The sequence below is a fragment of the Lepisosteus oculatus genome, chromosome 2, assembly GCF_040954835.1.
Source record: "Lepisosteus oculatus isolate fLepOcu1 chromosome 2, fLepOcu1.hap2, whole genome shotgun sequence".
NCBI lineage: Eukaryota > Metazoa > Chordata > Actinopteri > Semionotiformes > Lepisosteidae > Lepisosteus > Lepisosteus oculatus.
In genome coordinates, this window is record NC_090697.1 from 74,262,219 (window position 1) to 74,283,216 (window position 20,998).

Consider the following 20,998-nt stretch of genomic DNA (forward strand, 5'->3'; position numbering starts at 1 on the left):
TAAAAGATATAGAATTTTTTCAGTTAAGGGCTGAATTAGCATTTATCAGAACAGGAATTCAACAGAAATGAGACCCAAGAGACTTGGGGTGTCACCAGCACTGAGACTGGGAAGCTGCTGAAATAATGTGATGAGAATCCTTGTGAGACACACTTACGCCAAAGGGACAAACCTCTGACCTGAAACAGCAAATGAACACAGCGTTCGGGCTTGTAATTTATTTTTCTAATCCCTTGAATATCCAGGTAGCCAACTTTCCTGTGTCAAAGGTGGAGAGGAAGCATTTAAAGGGATACTGTCAGACCCAGAGCCGTTTCTGACTGTGGTGCTGGTCTCACTTCTGCGTGACCGGGGGTTGTGTGGTGATCTCTAGTCTCTTGTGATGGGTGTGGTGGGCAGTCAGTCCTCTTGGGGGGGGTTATTAAACAAGCTGGTCATATATCTTTCCCTGCATTACGAAGCACACAGACGTGGAGACCAGAACCATTCCTCCACTCAGACTGCTTCGGGCCAATTGCTTGCTCTGCAAAAGGTGTAACCACAGCCCCCCATCTTGAGCAATTATAACATGCTAATATCCCACGGGCCGACTCCAAATTTCGCATTTTGTTCCATTATCATCCTGGAAGCACAGACTAGGGATCCACGTTAAAAAAAAAAAAAGAAAAGATCAGATAGATGAATGCAGCAGGGTGACATCTTCATTGTGAAACTGCCAGGCTCCGAATAATTTCCATGTCAGAGTTCTGCCTCCCTAATTCTTTATTTAATAAGGATGTGAAGCAGCAGTGAAGGCCCTATCAAGGCACTCTAGTATTGATTAACGACGCTGTTAACATGTGCATGTAAGCTACTTAATAAGCGTTCGTTTATTTTTACATTATAAATCGCTGTAATTTACTTGAAATTACCGCTCCGATTAATCAAGCCGGCCTTCGCGATTGCCAGCTGCAGAAGGGTAGACTTAAGGTTGTGGGCATCTGATTTAAGATAAAGAGCTCTGAAATGGTGGTCCGGGGCTTGGCACAGCTGGGGCCCTGACAGGGGCTGCTGTACTGTCCAGGGTGTACCCTGCCTTGCACCTGTTGCTTGACAGGCCAGGCTCCCCTGTGACCCTGTATTGAATAAAGCGGTTAGGAAGGAGATAGAAAGCATTTTCATGTGCAGGACGTACGCAATGCAGGACAGCAGAGGTGAATTCCACTCTGAAAGGCACTTGCCAACCATCTCTGCTTGCTCCTCTGGCAGCTCCTCTGTAGATCAAGCCCTGCCACAGGTGCACGTTCCAGCCTCAGACATGAGAAAGGGCTGTCAGGGGCAGAGAAATTCAGCCCCCGAGCGATGAAACCAGTAGCTCTGGGATGTCACATACGGCAGGTCCGTCAGATGGAAGAGGGAAGGTCAGAAAATTATAAGCATTTCTTCTGATTTTTCTGACAAGCATACTCTCAAAAAGCAGAATATTCGAGTGTGGTTGTAGCTGACTCAGCACTTACCTCTTTTTTCCTCTCCTGTGAGGTTTTAACGTGCTCATTATCCTTCGCCTAACGTTTAGGTGATAGGTTGTACTGAACAGAAGAAAAAAAGTTTTAAAAAAGTAAAAAGATTGACAGTATAGAATAGGTACCACACAGCAAAAAGTGTGTGACGCTTTCACAAATGTAAAACTGCAGAAACATGCACTATGTTTATCATGTACTAATGTCATTTTAGACCACTGACCTATTTTTTTTCCTACTGGTAAAAAAAATAACAGTTGGGTATGAAACAAATCAATTTGCATCCTGTCATAAGTCATTCAGTTCACATAAGCATTTGTTTAATTATTCATGGAAAATTGGAACTTGAAACTTTGCCTCATTTAAGACTCCCTGAAGAAATGTAGTGAATTACGTAGAAACTATGGATTGTGGATTTGAAGTGCATTTAAAATGGAGAACAGGAGGCACTTGTTTACATGATGAGTTGTGGGAGTCTGGAACAAGCTGTGTAGCTATGTTGTTCAAGTTGATATGTGACTTCTTAAAAAAAAATGTTGGATAGGATTCTTGATTCTTAGATCAATTAGCCCCTAGCTAGCAAAATAGCTACTGTAGCCCATTAGCTAAACTCTCATTTGTTAAGTTTCTTTTGTTTAAAAGTTTTTCTTCCAACCTTTGGCCAACCCCAAACTTGAGCATACATCTTTAAGTTCTATTTTTACTGACAGTAACAAGAAACAGACCATTCAGAAGTCATCACTCCGTTGCTAGTGTCTGTTAACTTGGAGAATTACAACACCTGTTTCTTTAAAATCCATGTTGTCAGATTCTGAATCATTTTTATTCAGTTTTTTTAGGCTTCCTTCCATGTTGATCACCCACACTTTCAAACATGTGTTTACAATTTCCATAAGTCTTTAAAACCCAAGCAGGTCTGCTAGCAGATGTTGGTAAATTCTGTCTCCTGACTCGTGTGAAGATCCCTGCAGTTATCCGAGGGCTTTAGGAACAAAATTCAAACCGAAAGACTAGACTCACAGCCTATTTTTTTGTAATGAAGACATCAGCAATAAATACGAAATATGTGTCACAAAAAAAGTACAAAGAAACTCATTATACTATAGATTGGAGAAGAAACTGCCCCTTTGTCATTGATCTTGTGTGGTTTTAATATGTTCATATTCTTATAAATATAGGACTGCATCTGGGGATTTAATCATTTCCTGAAATAATAGTTCTGTTTACCTCTTGAAACAGAGAAGCAGACACATTGTCTGTGGCTGTGTTTAAAATAATCTGATGCTCATTCGAGCTGTGCTGACACTATGGACACGAACCAGGGCTGGGACTGGAACTGCTGCATCTCAGATCAATGCGAGGCAGTGATTACTCTGTTGACATGATTAAAGACAGAAAGAAATTTCTTCCCACTCGCACGTAATGAACTGTTAACAGCAGAGACCTGAACCTACCAAGGTTCTTTTGAAGCATTTGCACTGCTGTGGTCCCTTCTTGGCAGTTTTGGAATGGGGAAATACAGACATCTGGCACATCAAGCAAGCTTTGGAAAGGTTGTGCTACAGTTCTGACCTCCCTGGGCCCGAGAACAATTTCCAGGGCTGTTCTGCACAAGTCAGGTTCGTTCACCCCTACTTCTTATTCATCTTTTCCATGGATTTGATCATCACGTTGTCGTAGGTGGTGTCCAGGTTCTCCTCCTCTTGATCCTGGACATCCTCGTCGGACTCTTCGGTGCTGAGGACCTTTTTCGGGGGCTTGGGCACGGCGTAGTCGTCGACGGAGGGGTTGTAGGGGTACTCGTGCCCGGCGGGGTCCATGGAGGCAGCCTGAAGCTTCCACGCGTAACCCTTGACCTCCTCCGGGTCATCGTACAGCGAGGTGCCCGTCGCTGCCGCGACCGCGCAGCCCTCGGGCTCATCGTAGATGTGCTCCGCCCGGGTGTAGGCGGCAGGCTTGTGGATTTTGGCCCTGTTCATCGCCGACTCGTCGATCGAGTCGTAGAGGGGGTCGGGGGCCTCCAGGGGAACCTTACCTCTCCCCCGCTCGGAGCCCGTCTCCTCCGGGGTGGGGATGGAGAAAGTCCGGAAAGTGCTGGCCAGGTTCTTGGCGATGGTGTCGAAGGGGACGGCGTACTCCGACTCGCGGTGGCTGGACTTGCCTTGACTCTTCTGGGGCCCTCTGTCCTTCCCGTGGTCTAGGGGCTCCCCGGGAGCCATGGAGATCTGGGAGTAGGTCTGGTCCTCCTGGGAGAGTATCGGGCAGCTCGCTATGGTCTTGACCTGAGGTTTCCGCGGCGTCGATCGCGAGTCTAGCGTCAAGCTCTTGACACCGGAGAGCAGAGTCTCGCTCGGCAGGTCCATCCTCTGCCGGCTGCCCTGCTGGACTTCCCCTTGAACTTCGCTGACCATGCTGTAAGTGCCAGAGGCGCCCACTGCCTGCGATCGGGGACTCGGCAAGGCGTCCCCTTCCGTGCTGGAGAAGTGCTTCATGTGGTGGGCGAGGGTGCTCTTCTGCACGTTGATGGCCGACTCGATGGCCTGGAAGAGGCTGTTCCCTTGTCTGGTTTCGAACTCGAAGTTGCCTTCCCCCGAGGTGCACCTCCGTCCGGCCTCGAAGGAGAACGTCACCTGGAAGTGAAAGCTGATTGCGTTATCTCCGGGGTCATAAAGCCTATAGCTCATGCTCACAGCACTTATAAAAGTTAATGAAATTGTTCCAGAGTCCCTCACCCAGAGCACCGCCCCCCCACTGGAAGATCAGCCCTGATTGGAGGAGAGGCACACGCCTCACCCAGAGCACCCCCCCCCCCCCCGGAAGATCAGTCATGATTGGAGGAGTGCCATGTCTCTCACCCACAGCATCAATGGCCTGCAAGCACCCTCAGAGTGTCACTGTGTGTGCCTAAAGAGCCCCAGCCCCTACCATCAGCAGTCTCAGCCAATAGTGCACTGCCAATTGCGGTCACAGTCAGAAGTGACAAGACCCAGGCTCAAACCCGTGATGACAGAGGTCAGCCTGTGGCTCAGTGAGCATCTTCATCTGTTGATCCCTTTAGAAAGCCATGAACTGTCTTAAGACTTTATGCACTACATAGCTGATAGCGATACGCAGCAGATACACATCTGCTGTGAAAATGTCTATGAATGCTACACAATATGTGCATCCACATTGTCCACAAGTACAATATCTCATGTTTTCCTATGGAGTTTCTTTTCCTACACAATATGACTTATTTCTGCCCTTCCTTATATTGAATTAACCTTTATTGCCCCTAAGGGAAATTGTCTTGCACATCAAGAACTCATAATATACAACGTATGTAACAATAGTACCATACTGCAACAGAATGTTTATATACAGTATGCATACAGGGGAATGAGAGAAGAGCTGGGAAAAGAAGCTCTCCCTCTCTTACAGAAGGCCTTACCTTGTCACGGCCGAATCTCCTGAGAAACCTGTAGGGCCAGGTGTACAGAGCCTCTCCTGTCTTGGTGTCCTTGAGCACGAGGTTTTCGAAGTCCGCCCTAAGGATGTACGTGCCCCGCAGTCGACACCTCTCCGTGGCCTCAGTCTTTCGAATGGTCACTTTGAACTCCTTCACTGTTAAGGAAACAAATAAAGAAGACAAAATCCCTTCAGGAACCATTTTCTGCTTTTTATTTTACCTGGAGGCCCACACACCTGCTGTCTCTTGTTGCAGATGAGCTCTGTCACGCAGCTGAACCCTTAATTGACATTATAACAGGCTTAATTTGAACTGTTTTGATTGTCCGCAGCTCTTCAACATGTTGGGGGTCGTTAAACTATTGCATTTCAGTAGCAGGGTGGCATGGTGATGCAGTGATTATCATTGGGCGTCTTGCAGCGCTGGGGCCCTGGGTTCAATTCCTGGGGTGCTATCTGCGTGGAGTCTGTATGTTCTCTCCATGTGTATGTGGGTGTCCCCTGTCCAGGGTGTGCCCTGCTTTGTGCCAGTTGCTTGCTGGGATAGTCTGTATTGGATAAAGAGGTTGGGGCGGAGCAGTGGCTCTGTGGCTAAGGATCTGCGCCAGTGGCTAGAAGGTTGCCGGTTCAAATCCCGCAGCCAGCAGAGGAACCCCAGCTGCTTCAGGGGCGCCGTACAATGGCAGATCCTGCGCTCTGACCCCAGGCTCTTCAAGGCACTTCAATTAAGCATTTAAGATTAAGATCAGCTGGAAAAGAAATCAACTGATGTGTGGAAACTCAGAACTAGGAGAACTAGGACTGGGAAACACATACTAGGTTAAAAGGTCACATACTAGAGGAGGCCACTCAGACCATCTAACCCAGTTGGTAGCTTGTGGGGTTCATGGGAAATATTGGTTTCAACTATTGGTTTCTGCATAAAGAAATGAGAAATGAAGCTCTTGATCTTTCATTAGCAAACTCCCATTATGCTGTATAGCAGCAATGTCTCAAGAGAGGATTGTTCTCAATCCCACACTGCACCTGGCCAGCACGGATAGTGCTCCACCCCACAAAACACACCTGTCCCACAACACACACTAGAAAAATCCTGGAGAAGAAGAAGAGAATGTTGTTTTTTTTCTTTGTCGGGCACTTTCAAACTCAGGAGGAATCTGAAAGCTCAATTAGAACAAAGCAATGTCTGAATTTCCGTTTTCTCACGTTAACTCCGAGAGAAACAAACGCGCATCTTGTGATTTTATTCTGAATAAGTAGCTGCCATAGTTGGCTCAGATCACTGAAACCATCAACACCAGTTTTAAAGCTACATGTCCCACCCGATGCGAGTCGTGTATCTTATCCATAGAGTGTTTCTTACCTCAACATCCCTTCAAGTGTCATGAATTCCCGGATATTTTTGTACTGTTATTTTCTATACAGGCCTGGGCACTCTTCACCTCCCCTCACCTACATATTAAGTGATCGTAAAGCATATAGTTGAAACAGTGACTGCAGCTGTGTCAGTACTGACTAGGAGTGAACACAAAGAGAATAACGGCCTTTTTATCTGAAGGCTGTCTCCTCCTGATGTGCGTCCTTGAGATGGTTTCAACACAAAAGCCTGGACAGTTTCTATTCTGCAGTGAAAAGTCTCGACCACCATTGTTTCAAGTGCAATTTAAAGTACAAGATGGGTGTACACTGCTCTGTTTTCTTGGTGTCTAGTTACTTCCCTTTTCAAAATGAAGACTTTTTCTCCAAACAACAAGCAGTGGGGCCAGATTCTACTCAGTTTACTTGGCTCTGCTATTGACAGGCTCTGCATTTTTTGGTGCACAGATCTACAGACCCACATATGGACTCAATGATAGATATACAGTACCAATATGTGTCATCCATCCATCCACTTTCTCACTGCTTTATCCGATTCAGGGTCATGGAGGAGCTGGAGCCTATCCCAGCAAGCAACAGGCGGAAGGCAGGGTACGCCCTGGACAGGACACCAGTCCATCACAGGCAGACAGACACAGAAAAACTCACACTCACACCAGGGTCAATTTTCCCAAAAGCCACTTAACCCACCAATATGTCTTTGGACCGTGGAAGGAGACACAGACGAACATACAAACAACACACAGATAGCAACCCAGAAATTGAACTCTGAGCCCCAGCAGGACAGCAATGCTGCCCACTGCAGCACCATGCTGCCCTGCTATCTATGACATAATTTAAGAACATGCTCTACCTTTATAGTTTCTGAAACCTCATGCCACAAAACACAATTAAAATACCACGAACAGGCAGAGCCACAGTAAATGCAATGTGATTGGTCCTGCTACAAAAATAGTTTGCAGTTAAACTAGGAAAAGTAACTAATTTCTATTTATGGCCGGCCCTGTGCTTTGATAGTGTCAGTGTGATTACTGCAAGCCCTTTATATTTATTTTAACAAAACATCTGTAGCCGGCCAGCATAAACACCATCTGTCATTTCAGGTTTAAATAATTCCACACAGAAATATCTGCATAATTCTTCTGCAATGTATTTTGCAAGGTGCAATGTTTTGTTTTGTTTTGTTTGTCTGTGTGTGCGAATGTAGAGAAAGTTTTTAAACACCACCCTCTGCAGCAGAACCTTGTCTGAGGCTTTTTCTAAGTCAAAAGCTTTGCAAAGTCAGTCAGCAAATCTCGTCTATAGGCCTCAATCTGCACATATTTTTTTCTGTTTTTGTGTTTATGTTGATTAATATTTTAAAGGCACAATATTAAATAGTGATCACACACCCCCACATTGCTGCAAGGCAAGGCACAGGAATTAGATTTGGAATGTGAGAGTAGAATTCCTGCTCAAAGGAACTGCAACATTTAATTTAATCGTGCAGGTACCTTAGACAACCCAACAAAGAGTTACATGATTAAATAACTCTTACTGCCTCTCGTCTCCCACAGTGAACACCACTTGCCTGTCTTTGTTTTGCGATTTTTAAGCGTTAAATGTTTTTTAAACTTGTCAACACTAACAAGCTGTTCCGGAGGGCTTTTTAAAAAAAATCAAAACTGTACTTGTAACTGAGCAGCTCATTAGTTCAGTCTTTTTCTGTTCTGTAAAAAAAGATTAGAAAACTGAAACAAAACCGACCACGCTCCACTGAAGGTTTTAAACCTTTCGCTCAGCTCTGGTTCTCCGTGGGACACAAGAAAACATTGTTTCAGGTCTTTGTTTTCATTTTTTTTTAAATACATTTCTTGAAGCTGGAACCCAGAATCGTCCTGTCAGCTGTTCATGCTGCAGATTATATCTGTATTTTGTTTCGAATACAGACATTTTTTAGAGCAGCGTCTGTGTCTTCGGTTTTTGTAGTTGATGTTTTCTGCAGTTCGCACGCTGAGCACACTGATTATCTGTCTGGGGCAAAGAGATTCCATCAGTCGGTTAACCTTTGTGACCTGCTATGCTTTTCTGCAGTCTTTACAACAACGCAGCCGCAATAACTGATAACAGATGCATTTCTCTAAATTTGCTTGCTTTAATGTTTTATGACCCTGTTTTCACGAGGTGAATTGTTTCTGCTTTTAAAGGGTGGAAATGTCTGTTTAATTCATGAAATTGGAGATACTCCTGGCTCTTTAAACAAAAGGGAAAGATTCTTACAAACATCAAACATATTGGCAAAAATCTGAGTGAATATTAAAAATTTAAAGATTTGTAAAATAAGTGCATACGTGCATGTTATTCCCAACGATAATGCGTACTGTTGCAAAAAACATAAGTTTAAAATAAAATCAAACATTCAAACACATTTCCACAGAGGCAGGTGGGAAATAATCCGGCAAGACAGGACACCGCGCTCTGCTGCCAGTTCGAACAGAAAGTGCCTTGATCCTCTTATAAAGTGAAACTGTGTTCAATCGTGGGTTTACGAACAAATGGAGGAAAAAACGTAAATTGTATCCGTAACATAAAACGCTGTATTTTTTTATCAACGCGGTTACTCCAGTGCTCTATATACAGCAGAGACTAATGAGTGGTCATGGACCCAGCCACAGCTTCGTCAGAGTGGAAATAGAGCAGGCCTAGTAATATACGATTATAGCATTTGAAATGACTTATTAAAATATTTTATAGTTATCTCGTTGGTGTGTTATCCACTGTCGTACCTTGCAAATGTGTTGTAAGTTCGATATTTTGGTGTTATTGCGCAGGTCGATGCCGTGCACCGGCTCTCTCCTGTTGACACTGAGCTCCAGCACCTCGTCAAGTACGAGTCAAACACCAATGGTCACTCTTGCGGTTCTGTCCAGAAGCAAATAGTGCTCCAGACAGAACCGCAGAGGACACGATCGTTAGATCCTGCATCTTCAGGAGTGTTTCATGCTGGAGTGCGGGATCTGTGTGACGTTATTTTATTTTTCTCTATGCCCCGCTCCCCACCCCCCAATAAATCAAAGCAATACGCGCAGACCGTGTCCTGCCCTGCGCGCATTGTCTGCTGGGTTAAGATCCGGCGGACCGCGGCCCCGCACCGGACTGAGCAGGTATTGCAACCCGGTAGATCGGTGGACCTGACCGCACCATGACAGGAAGCCTGGTGCTGAAGGACGTGTCTTCTTTCAGACAATACAACAGTATAACAACCCCAGAGCACGTCGATAACATGAAAGAAACCCAATCCTGTGTTTTGTAAGAGCGGGAGTGCTGTTTTCGGAGCTCAGTCATTTCTAGCCTGCCTACAATCCTACTAAAACAAAGTGCTGAAAAAGAAAGATAAACACTCCCTTTCCGATTCTTTTCCTGCGCTTCATTGCATTTACTGCACGATCGATGGATAATCTCATTCTGTGCCTCACATAGAGGGAAAGGAATAGCACCACATCCAGGGTCCTTTTATGTGAAAAGCAAAGTATTGCCTGACAGTGACACTTCTGATGAAGTATGAAAAGGAAGAATGCAAAGTCTCTAACAATGACATTATACAGTAAAATAGATCAATCCCATCTAACCATCCATATTTAAACCACTTCCAGTTCAGGGTCAAGGGGGAGCCGAAAGTGGAGCCCCACCTAGGAGACACACAGCAGTCATTCTGCACCAGCAGCCCCACTTGGGAGACACACAGCAGTCATTCTGCACCAGCAGCCCCACTTGGGAGACACACAGCAGTCATTCTGCACCAGCAGCCCCACTTGGGAGACACACAGCAGTCATTCTGCACCAGCAGCCCCACCTGGGAGACACACAGCAGTCATTCTGCACCAGCAGCCCCACTTGGGAGACACACAGCAGTCATTCTGCACCAGCAGCCCCACCTGGGAGACACACAGCAGTCATTCTGCACCAGCAGCCCCACCTGGGAGACACACAAGTGGCCATTCTGCACCAGCAGCCCCACCTGGGAGACACACAGTGTTCATTCTGCACCAGCAGCCCCACCAGGGAGACACACAAGTGACCATTCTGCACCAGCAGCCCCACCTGGGAGACACACAGTGTTCATTCTGCACCAGCAGCCCCACCAGGGAGACACACAAGTGACCATTCTGCACCAGCAGCCCCACCTGGGAGACGCACAGTGTTCATTCTGCACCAGCAGCCCCACCAGGGAGACACACAAGTGACCATTCTGCACCAGCAGCCCCACCTGGGAGACGCACAGTGTTCATTCTGCCCCAGCAGCCCCACCTGGGAGACGCACAGTGTTCATTCTGCCCCAGCAGCCCCACCTGGGAGACACAGAGCAGTCATTCTGCCCCAGCAGCCCCACCTGGGAGACACACAGCAGTCATTCTGCACCAGCAGCCCCACCTGGGAGACACACAGCAGTCATTCTGCACCAGCAGCCCCACCTGGGAGACACACAGTGGTCATTCTGCACCAGCAGCCCCACCTGGGAGACACACAGTGGTCATTCTGCACCAGCAGCCCCACCTGGGAGACACACAGCAGTCATTCTGCACCAGCAGCCCCACCTGGGAGACACACAGTGTTCATTCTGCACCAGCAGCCCCACCAGGGAGACTCACAGTGGCCATTCTGCACCAGAAGCCCCACTGCACAGCAGATTAGGGGGAGGAATGGGGAAGTATTGCAGCAGACGACAGAAGGAGAACCTAAAAAGGATATCAGATCCCACAGATGAAAGCCCACAGAGAACTTTAGCCAGGATACCGATCTTAAAATCTCTAGTCCCATGAACAGTGCTCTGGGACCTTTGAGTCTGGACCTCAGTTTCACAACTGCTTTGGAAATTCTGGTCCAGGGGGAAGAGTGCCACCTACTGGCCCTCCAACACCAGCGTTGTGCCCCAGTTCCCAATTTGCTCTTTAGTATCTGCATATAAAGTACAACTAATTTTCCACAACTATGATCATTTAAAACATGAGTCTAGTGTTGTTTTCAAAGAATGGAGGGTACATCCTGTCAAGAGGGAGTTCCACTGTGAAACCCCCCCTGTACCTGGCGAGTCAGCAAAACAAAGGCTTCTGCAGTGTGTGGGGTGCTATCCTGAGAGACAGAGGTGACCAACGCTGATTCCAGAGAAGGCAGCAGGGATTAAAGGCAGGTTTATAAAAACCTACGTTAACTTTTCATCAGTTGAGCGCGCAGGTTTGTTTAATTGATTGGAGAGTGGCCAGCCCTGGCCCTGAAGCCTTCAAGTGTCTATTGTGAATGAGCTGGGAGGAAATGAAGTATCTGCCCTGTCTCTTTGGACACTTGACGCTTTGAGGTTGGTATGTAAAATGCCGGGAGGGACTGTGTTTGCTGTCAGGCAGTGCATTGGAGTTAACATTGGCTTCATGCTCAGCCTCTTCGTCAGCTGCAGGCCAGAATGTCTCGCTTTCAGTCAGTTTGGCCACTACCACAAATTGCTCTCTTATGTTTTTTCTTTTGAGAGCACCACTTTAACCCGCTTTCTGGCAGAGGTAATGTTGTGTGACTTCAGGTAGTGTAGTGACGACTGGCAGCTCGTTTTAAAAACCGCCACCTTCTCGTTTCTGTTCTTTCTGTTTTTCTACAGACGTATCCTGGAATTACTGTCACAATGAAATCCCTTAAAACAGTGTGCCAAGACCACCTTTTATTACTTTTCAGCTGGGAAAATATGTTTAATATAAAACCACGAAATACAATAAGGGAGTTCGTGGCACAAACCTTCTTTCACTCCCAGTCTCTCTCCTCCCTCTGTCACACGAGCTCAAATACTTGATCTATTTTTAAAATCTATATATCCACTCTGCAAACACATCTCAAAAATCCCTGTCAACTGACATATCCAAAGACTGCAATCATTCCTTTTCCCACAAGTCTCTGCATGGCCATTCATGTCAGTCTTGTCAACTGAATATGTTTGTTAAGCAAGATTTTAATTAAAATCGTCCATGCCACCCAACCCCGGATCTAACCCTGGCCTTGACCGGATTCTATTTCAAGAAACTCTTTCTCATCAAGCAAATGATGAGAGACTCTTTAGAAACTCCTGCAAGACAGACTTTCAAAGCTAGTGGTACCAATACAGGTGAATCACAGTATTGTGACAGTCAGTCATTTTTAAGGTCCTTTGCCTTCTTATTAGCATGTTAGGGACTGGAGAAGTAGAAACAGCAGGACAGCAGGGGCATAACGTTTGCCCAGACACCCATCAATTACCACACAGTCAGAGGTGACACATAAGATGGTGTGGAGGCCTGGTACAGGGACAACCGGACCTGGAACAAAGGATCAGGAAGAAAAAAGGACCCAGGAAGTAGGGACAGAACACTGTGACACCTGGCCATCCGCACACTGTCCGTTCCTCAAGGAGCCCGATCTGTAAATTGTATTGTAAATTGCCATTGTGTAATGTATTGTATCCTATTTTTTTTCTTTTCGTTAATCTAATCCCTATAAACTTCCGTCCTTCTACTCTTCTAGCCCTCTTTACGAGCTCGTGGACAAAGCATTTCGTTGCCGACAACACCGCTGTACGCTGTAGCGTTCGTGCATTGATAAATAAACCTTGACTGATTGATTGATCGATCGAGCCCCCAGTTGTTTTCTCTGCCTATCTCCCACGATCCCTCAGACACTCCCACCCCTTCACTCAGGTCCTGGGGTCTCCGGCCAGAAAGCGGGTATCTAAGCCTCAGCCAGTGGGGCCGGAGGTGAGGAGGAAGTTTCGGCTGCTGCTGTCTTCCCTCCTCCCCTGTGTTTGTTGTAGAGAGCAGGGCAGGGGGTGTATAACAGCACACATTGTTTGAGACTGACAAGTAGATGGCCTAGAGGCCAAGCACTACAGAGAATCTCTCTTTCTTCGGCGCAGAGGAAGAAGGTGTGCCAAGATACTGGACAGAGCTGATTCGGGACAGTGGTGCTGACTTTATTTTTGGTGTGGGGGGTGGGGGACTCTTGTTTTGATTACTGGGAACTAGGCCATTCGTTTGTGTGTTTGTGTGTGTGTCCCTTGTGGGTCATTTTTTGTGACTAGACAATGACATCTTCATGTATTTGTTACAGGGATAAAAACTGCAGTTATGTTGTATAGCTTACAGTGGGTGCACTGGTAGTTCTGGAGGAAGCAAAGAATTTGTGCTGGGAGCAGGGACTCTCTGAAAGCCCCTTTCACTAAAATTGCTAGGTGGGATAGTCGCTTACAGGCCCTGCATGGTGGTCACCATCTCTCTGAGACATTTTTAAGCCTGGAGGCTTTACGCTTTACATAATGGAGCCTGTTGAATGCATCCAGACCAGTATGAAATGACCCAATTGAAATAATGAAGGTTTATTCAAATTAGTTGACCACAGAATTATAACTGAACCACTAAGCACGTCTGGTTAGGCCTCGTACAAAGCAAAGCAAGTTTTTCTTACCTACAACCTTTAAAAAACAATTGGTATGGGTGTTTATATTAGACTACTGTACATGCACAAGGGAGAACAATGCCAAAAAATAATCATTTTAACCTTAAAATGTTATGAACCATTTATGAACGGGAAGGCATATTTTGTTATATTATACTTTGGAGTAAAAAAAGTGAACCTTTCTTCTTAAAGCCAGTGCTAATTCTGGGGCACACACTAAACATTTAGTAGTACAGCTTACCTGCAAAAGCAGTTCTCAGTTGCTGTGCATTTGTTAAAATTGTCATTGCTAAAGCCTCATATGGTACAAGACTGAAAAAGCTGTAATGTTGCCCTTTAATGGGGGGAGGGTGAAAGGTCAGTCTACCACCAGGGTCACAACACTACAGTACAACAGAGTGTTATCTTTCTAAAACAACACTTAACTCAGTGTGTGTCCTGCTAAACGTTGAAAGCTGTACTTGTAGGTAGGATTCCTTAATGCCAGGGAACGGGCACCATAGCAACAGCAGCACCATCTATAACTTCACCATCGATACCAGTAAATACGCTGCCTTAAGAAACTGTTAATACACTGTTACATCACATGCACCAACTGTAGATGTCTTGTGCAGTCGAATCTGTCAGCAAAGCAGTTTTTAAACATTTGGGAGGCATCTTAACTACCCACAATAACATACGGGTCGTGACGACGAAGTCAGGCCCAAACATGTCGACCAAACTTACGGAGGTCCCGCTGTTGCGTCATGAAAGCTAGGAGCTTTTTCAAGGGCCACCGCCTTGCAAAGGGAGCTAACTGTTGACGGGTTGCGGGCGCTGTGTGTTGTCATGTCGGAGGGCACCTGTTTTTTTACGTGGCGCAGTGTTGAGAGCTGTTAGCGCGTTTTTCTTTCTACATGTGCGCAGGAAAGCCGCAAGGATCGTTTGACGGTGGATGTTTTGTCAGGCCAACGCGGGCAGGCGCCTTGAGCGCAGCTGCCGGGCTCGATATGATCTCAGCGCCTTCCCCCAAGAGGGGGGAATAAAAGAAAGAAATCGGAGAAAAGACCATTTCCTTCCTGCCGTGCTCTTGTGCTATATTAAACCTTACCGTGCAGAAAATAGATTCTACGACTTCCGTGTGCGGTTTGTGTCTCTGCTACTGGGTTTGAGCTAGAACAGGTGCAAACATTGTTTAAAAAAAAAACAACTGATAAAAATCAGCTGAGAAGTTTTATTGTTTATGGTTGCTCTTCGTATTCAGAGCCGTGAGTCTTTTTTTTTTTTTACCACACGCCGCTTATTGCTACTGTATGCTCAAATGGGGCAAAGCAGCAATCTGTGTGATTTGGTAGAGACTTAATCCCAGGCAGGTGAACCCGATGCTCTGCTGCGAATTGACGGGCATCGGGCGCTGTTGAGACGTGTAACACTAGAGACGAAACAGTAAGAGTATATACCCAGCGATGAAGCGCTTCCATTTTATATGATCACAGTTTTTTTTTTTAATTATCTCAACCGTTACAGTAGGCTTGAAGAAATGCAGAGGTCTACTGTAGGTCTGATGGCTGGAGCACAGTGGCGACTTCATTCCACGCAGAGAAGTGGACGGAAAAACGCGCTTGGGCTGCAGGAAGACAGCTTTAACTTGTCTTTTACTTGTCTTTAAATGTATTCATGTACAAATGTAACTACATTAACACGTAGCACCTAATTAAAACAGATAACAAAACATCTCTGCTTATGATTATTTGAAGTCTTTATGAACGGCAAGAAGGTGTTCGTTCGAGTTACGCCTCTGCTTGTGGAGTTACTGAGGTCGGCTTCAGTGCCCGGCGAAACAGTTTCCCTGTGAATACAGAGCACCGAGATTTTCCTTTTCTTTGCAGAATTGATGTCCGCACACACACGTTTTGCATGTCAGTATAAACTTCACCTTTCTAGAACGCCATGCCTTAGAAACCACTGTCACAACATACAAGCGTCAAATCTCCTCTTCACAAATGCACATTCCGCCTTTGTAGACAACTTTATTCAACCCCAACCTTGTTAGTTTTTTATTTGTTTTGTGACACTTTCCGAATGAAAAAATTGTCCGTTTCTGAAATGTATAGCTCATGTCTGGCAGCGATTTTTTTCTTCTGAAATGAAAAGGCTCGTGCTTTGGTAGCGGCAGTCCTACTTGGACACAATTTGTCACATCAAACCACAGTTACTTATAGTTCACTGATAAATCCTTAAATGATAAATCAGCTGAATTAAAATAGGACTCCAGGACAGGACACGACAGTCATTTAGCATTGTGTGAGGCCAGTCCTGTGGCAAATCGCCCAAACACATAAAAAACAAAGCAAAAATACATTCTGCTCTGCATTAACAGTAATATTATTTTTTTAAAAATGGGTGTTCTTGAGCTCTACGGAGCACCCACGTTGATGTTGCCTAAGCGACGGGAGGGACGTTTTTAGGAGCTGCGTGGAACAGTACTTTGATGATAAGGTGGCAGACTGCGCCAGACATCTAACCAAAGAGTTGAACACAAATGCTTCCGTCTCCAATCTGATACTGTAAACCTGCTGCGCGATCCGTTTTTTTAACAGCAGTTGCACTCGGGGATTCCGAAAAATAATAAAATATCTCCTCGGCAGAATGAAAAATGTTAGTGATGCCAACGAAAAAGACAGTAATTCAGTGAATATCATAGTTTCCATACGGTAACAGACAATGGTGTTGTTGTTGGTGTTGTTGTTGTTGTTTACAGAAAAACAGACCAATATCTGATATTCATAAAACTACTGTCCCTCCACATCAGGAAACTCAGTTCATACATGATAGATAGTTTCAGGGAACCGCGGTGCAGCTTGTGTTTATATCTTGTGTGCAGATGTTTCACCCCCTGCGTTAAAGTGGAGTTGGAGAACGAGCACTGATGAGATACAGAACATGATTTCCCCCTTACATTCCCAAATGTTACACTCCAGCATCGATCTCCAAAATTTATTGAGCTCTTGTTTTTAAAATGCGCTGATACACGTTTAGACGTCGAAACATCATTTTAAAGAATATATCACTTGTAAAGAGCAGGCACTAAATGCAAAGGTTTACTGGAATAAAACCAACTGGATGTGACAACACTGTAAACTACTGCAAAATTGCTTGGGGTTATGGGGAAAATAGTACTTCTAGAAAAATTACGAATGCAGTAGAGAAACCCCCCTACGATTCAGCATACAAATATAAAGGCATAATATATTTATGATCTATAATATAAAGAATTCCTGTCTTTAAAAAGACTGCTCTTGCAAACCCAAAGGAATAAACACAGCAGAAACAGGAAGTGAAGTAGCAGTGTCCTGACTAATATAGGCCAGGCTTTTCAGGGGGAAACATGGAACAGTCACACACCCACAACATGAACATAAACCCCTGTCCTTCCCTCCAGCGCCCAGGAGTTAATGTCCCTAATATTTCCCCACTATCCAAGACAGGTTCCCATCTATCCCATCATGCACGCGGTCAGTTCCCCATCACAGCCTGATGAGGGTGCTACAATGTATTTCTCGTAGTTATAATCACATTTTATTAAAAAGCTGAGCATTCTGCATTTACTAAATACTAGTTGAGATATATAAAACCATGTAGACTTGTTTGACCTACTTTCAGTGACCAGCTGGGACTTAAAGTTCAGTTCAGTTATTTCAGATTTGTTGAACAAATTTTGTTTTTTTTTCAGATCGTGTAGTGTTTTCATGCTGCCTTCTATAGCCAAACAAGATAGGTAATTAAGGTTTAAGAAATTAAACTGGGCTTAAGACTGGCTGAGTCTTAAAAAGATAGGTCCAATTATCAAGTGGACCCCAATGACCCTGATATTCTCGGGAATAATTCATTGTCATGAGCTAAGGTAGCTCAATGTCTGCAGTCCTGCTGGTGAGCTTGATCACACGCAAGGCCATTTCTTGAGAAGAGATCAAAGCTAGACTGATACTTTTGTAGCTCATTTAAAGATCATCAAAGGAGAGCAGCACATCGCTCCTTCATTTGCTGTCCTACAGGCTTGTAACACAATTTTTAAATGTGACACCTGAGTTTTAACATCTCGTGCAATTATTAAAAAAAAAAGAATTCTGCTTTCGGGGACTCGGGTTTGTATCTATTCATACAAATGCAAATTTGCTCGCCTTAGAGTCTGCACTGCCGATTTGCGCTGATCTACTGATGTCATGGATTGTCAGTTCCAGCACTAACTCATATTTCTGCGAGAGAGCCCAGGAGGCAAATCCATATTCTCCAAAGAGTCTAAAACAGCACAGTGTACATACAGCCAGATAAACTAGGAGGAAGGTCGTCTTTATTCCTATTGAATGGCATAATTAGAATCACACAGGACACGCATGAAAATATTAATCTTAGCCCGCAACAATGATTTTCAGGGAGAAAGGAGTCTTGTGTTTGAAATCTGTCCTGCCTGACAGTGATAGAGCTCAAGGTCCAGTGCTTTAAGCAAATCTTGCGTTGATGCAGGTGGCTGAGAAATTGAAATCTGCCTATTTATATTAAAATTGCATTCCACAAAAGCGTTTTTCCAAGGAAACTAGAGATGTGAAACAACTGGGCTGTGTGATGTGTCCTCTGAGGCAACTGGTGTGATAACAAAACATGCATTAAATAAAATCTGCCTTCTCCACGCTCATCTAATTGAACATCCATATCTGTAATTGAAGTATGGGCAGGGGGGGTTGTCTCTTATCCATGTCGGGGTCTCCTTTCCTACTCGGGGTACCTTAACATTTTGAAATAGTTAAAGTTTGGGACAATTTAACGGCACGGATTTGCAACGGCAGAGTCGCACACACGATCTGAGCCTACTGCCTGCTCTGAAACCCAGTGCGCTAACCACAACATCACACCCTTTTTCCGTTCGCAATTGTAGCGGAGCGCGTTTGGACTCGGTGACGTCATCGCCCTCCCTGCGCTTAGCTGGGACCTCGGCCGCGACGGTCACACCGTGTCCCTCAATTAGGAACTACTGCCTTTCCGCAATTACAGCATTAAGATGACCAGTTTGATAAATCGCTTTGTGATTCCAACAGAGATGATCGGTATGTCAATGAAATTCACCAGATGTGGAGAGGTGCTGCGTCGTAAGAGATCGGGTTTTCTATTTACCCCTTTCTAAAAATATTGCCCACTGCGGTTACAGTACCTTGAGCCCCTGAAACTTTATTTTGAGTTGAGTTCCGTCTGCGCTGTGACGTGTCTGGCTTCGTAATGAGCTTTTTTTCCATACAAAAGTCAAACCCTCAGACAGAAACTCGCAGCTGATCGATAAAAGCCCAAGGGGGGGGGGGGGGGGGGGGAGAAACGGTCATATTACCTCTCTTGTAAGAAAAAACAGGGCCTTATATAATGTCTGCAAACGTTCTGCACCAGGCAGGAAGTAACACCTGACTGCACAAACCAGTATCCCGCTGGTCAGTTTGAGGAGAGCAAAGGGCTGACAGTAGCGCTAGATTGCTCAGCCACAAGACAGGAAAATAAACCACCAGAGTCTGCTAGTTTCCATTGCGTAGCCACGAGAGTTCGCGAAAAATATTTTAAAAAAACAAGTCTCCTGCCCCCTACGAGCTGGGCTCCGAGAGTGGTGACCGAGCGTGTCAAAAACAGAGGGCGATTTCGGAGACTTGGTTTCCTAGGTTCTGCAACGTCTGCAGCCCTTAATAAGCAACAGCTTAGCAAGCCTGGAAGAAATCGGGCCCCTTTATGTGCCTTGACCTCTGCACATTGGATAATCTGCTGTAAAAGAGAAACCGAATAATAGGCCGCGGTGAGATTAAACATAAACGGGGCAGAGAAGAAATATTCGCGGCCCGTCGTCTTCCCGAATATGGGTCTTAAGGTTCATTCCTAAAGTTACGTTATAGAAAGTTTCAAAATGAACGCGACCGTTTGCCCTCTGCTTGTCTGCGTATCTCGACAACACTGCCTCCCTAAATCTTTTCATACCGAAACTGATAGATACCCGGAGTGTGTCGTGCAGGGTTATTAACAGTGTTAAAGGAGGGGCGCAGTCTCTCTGGAAGAGCCAGCTGGGGGTGAACGGAGACCCCAAGAAACAGCCCCGCTCCGCTCCGCACCGACGGCAGCAAGCTCGGAATAAACCTTATGGCAGAACAGCTGAATGTCTCGTCTGTTTGTTTAAGGCCCTGAAAACAACGGCAGGCACTTTCATGCATGTTCAAAGGCATTCAAGATTCAGCAATAAATGAGTGTTGGAACCAGTGGTATTTTTTGCATTATTAATAAATCAGTATATACAGTAAAGTACACAATGTGTACCATGCCCAAAGAAGGCACCACAGCCGAAAGGTTGTTTATTTTCTCCTATTTTCAGCATGGAATAAACCTTTACTTGTTCCTCTACAGAATAGTACCTATGAGTATTTTGCTGACTTAGCCTTATAACGGTAGGGCATGGGAATAAATTCGACCTGAGAAACGTCTCCTTTAGAACTCCCCTTGTTTATCTGGTGACAGAGCGACATTTGATTTCTAAAGTTCGGCTCGGCTCGGCTCGGCTCGGCTGCAGTTCGACTGCGGAGACCAGCGGGCTGCGTTGTGGGTGGCGGGAGAGCGACGAGACGGGCTGGCTCATTTGGGTCAGGAAAGGAAACGATTATTAATAAAGCCACGTCTCTGAACGGGGGAAGGAGCGTCCGGGATGTTCCTGGCTGCTACTGTTCCAGCCTCATGAAAGATTTAATTAAATTCAGCAGCGATAAGATACGAGGCTTAATAAGCAGAGCGGCCATGGCTAGCGGGGGGTGCATCCAGTTTTAATTTCATTTCGTCGGAGTGTCTTTGAGTCACTTGTGCAAGTACCATCTGGCGCCCGCTCACGTTGGTACGATAAGCAGTGACAGCCGGTATGTGCCCACAGATTTATATGACATCAGCTCTAATGAGGAGGTAGGCGCCTGGATTCTCGTCTCATTCTCACGCCGCTCTTTCTCTCTTTTTGCCTGACAGCCCCCCTCCACGATAAAATCTGCCGTCCAGCGAAGAGCTGCGTTAACTTTCGTCCACTACTCGCCCTTAATAAGACGCACAATCACGCCCGTCCCGACGAGAGCCCTTCGGGCCCCCCGCCCTGACTCGCGGTTCTGAGCTTTCAGTGCAGTCCTGCATTACAGTTAGGTAGGGAGAAAAGCGATTTGAATTAATCACCTATACAGCTGAGTGAAAATTAAAAG

The 20,998-nt window shown here is 45.5% G+C and overlaps 1 protein-coding gene across 1 annotated transcript in view; it reads right to left on the reverse strand.

Annotated features, from left to right (window-relative positions):
• Positions 1–2,300: 2,300 nt before the first annotated feature.
• Positions 2,301–20,998, reverse strand: part of dok2l (docking protein 2-like) — a 29,307-nt gene continuing 10,609 nt past the window's right edge. Inside the window, exons 4-5 of the mRNA XM_006625462.3 lie at positions 4,930–5,102; positions 2,301–4,129 (exon numbers count right to left, since the gene is read on the reverse strand). Coding sequence (XP_006625525.2) covers positions 3,131–4,129; positions 4,930–5,102 — 1,172 coding nt within the window. The 3' untranslated portion in view covers positions 2,301–3,130. The remainder of the gene's footprint in view (positions 4,130–4,929; positions 5,103–20,998) is intronic.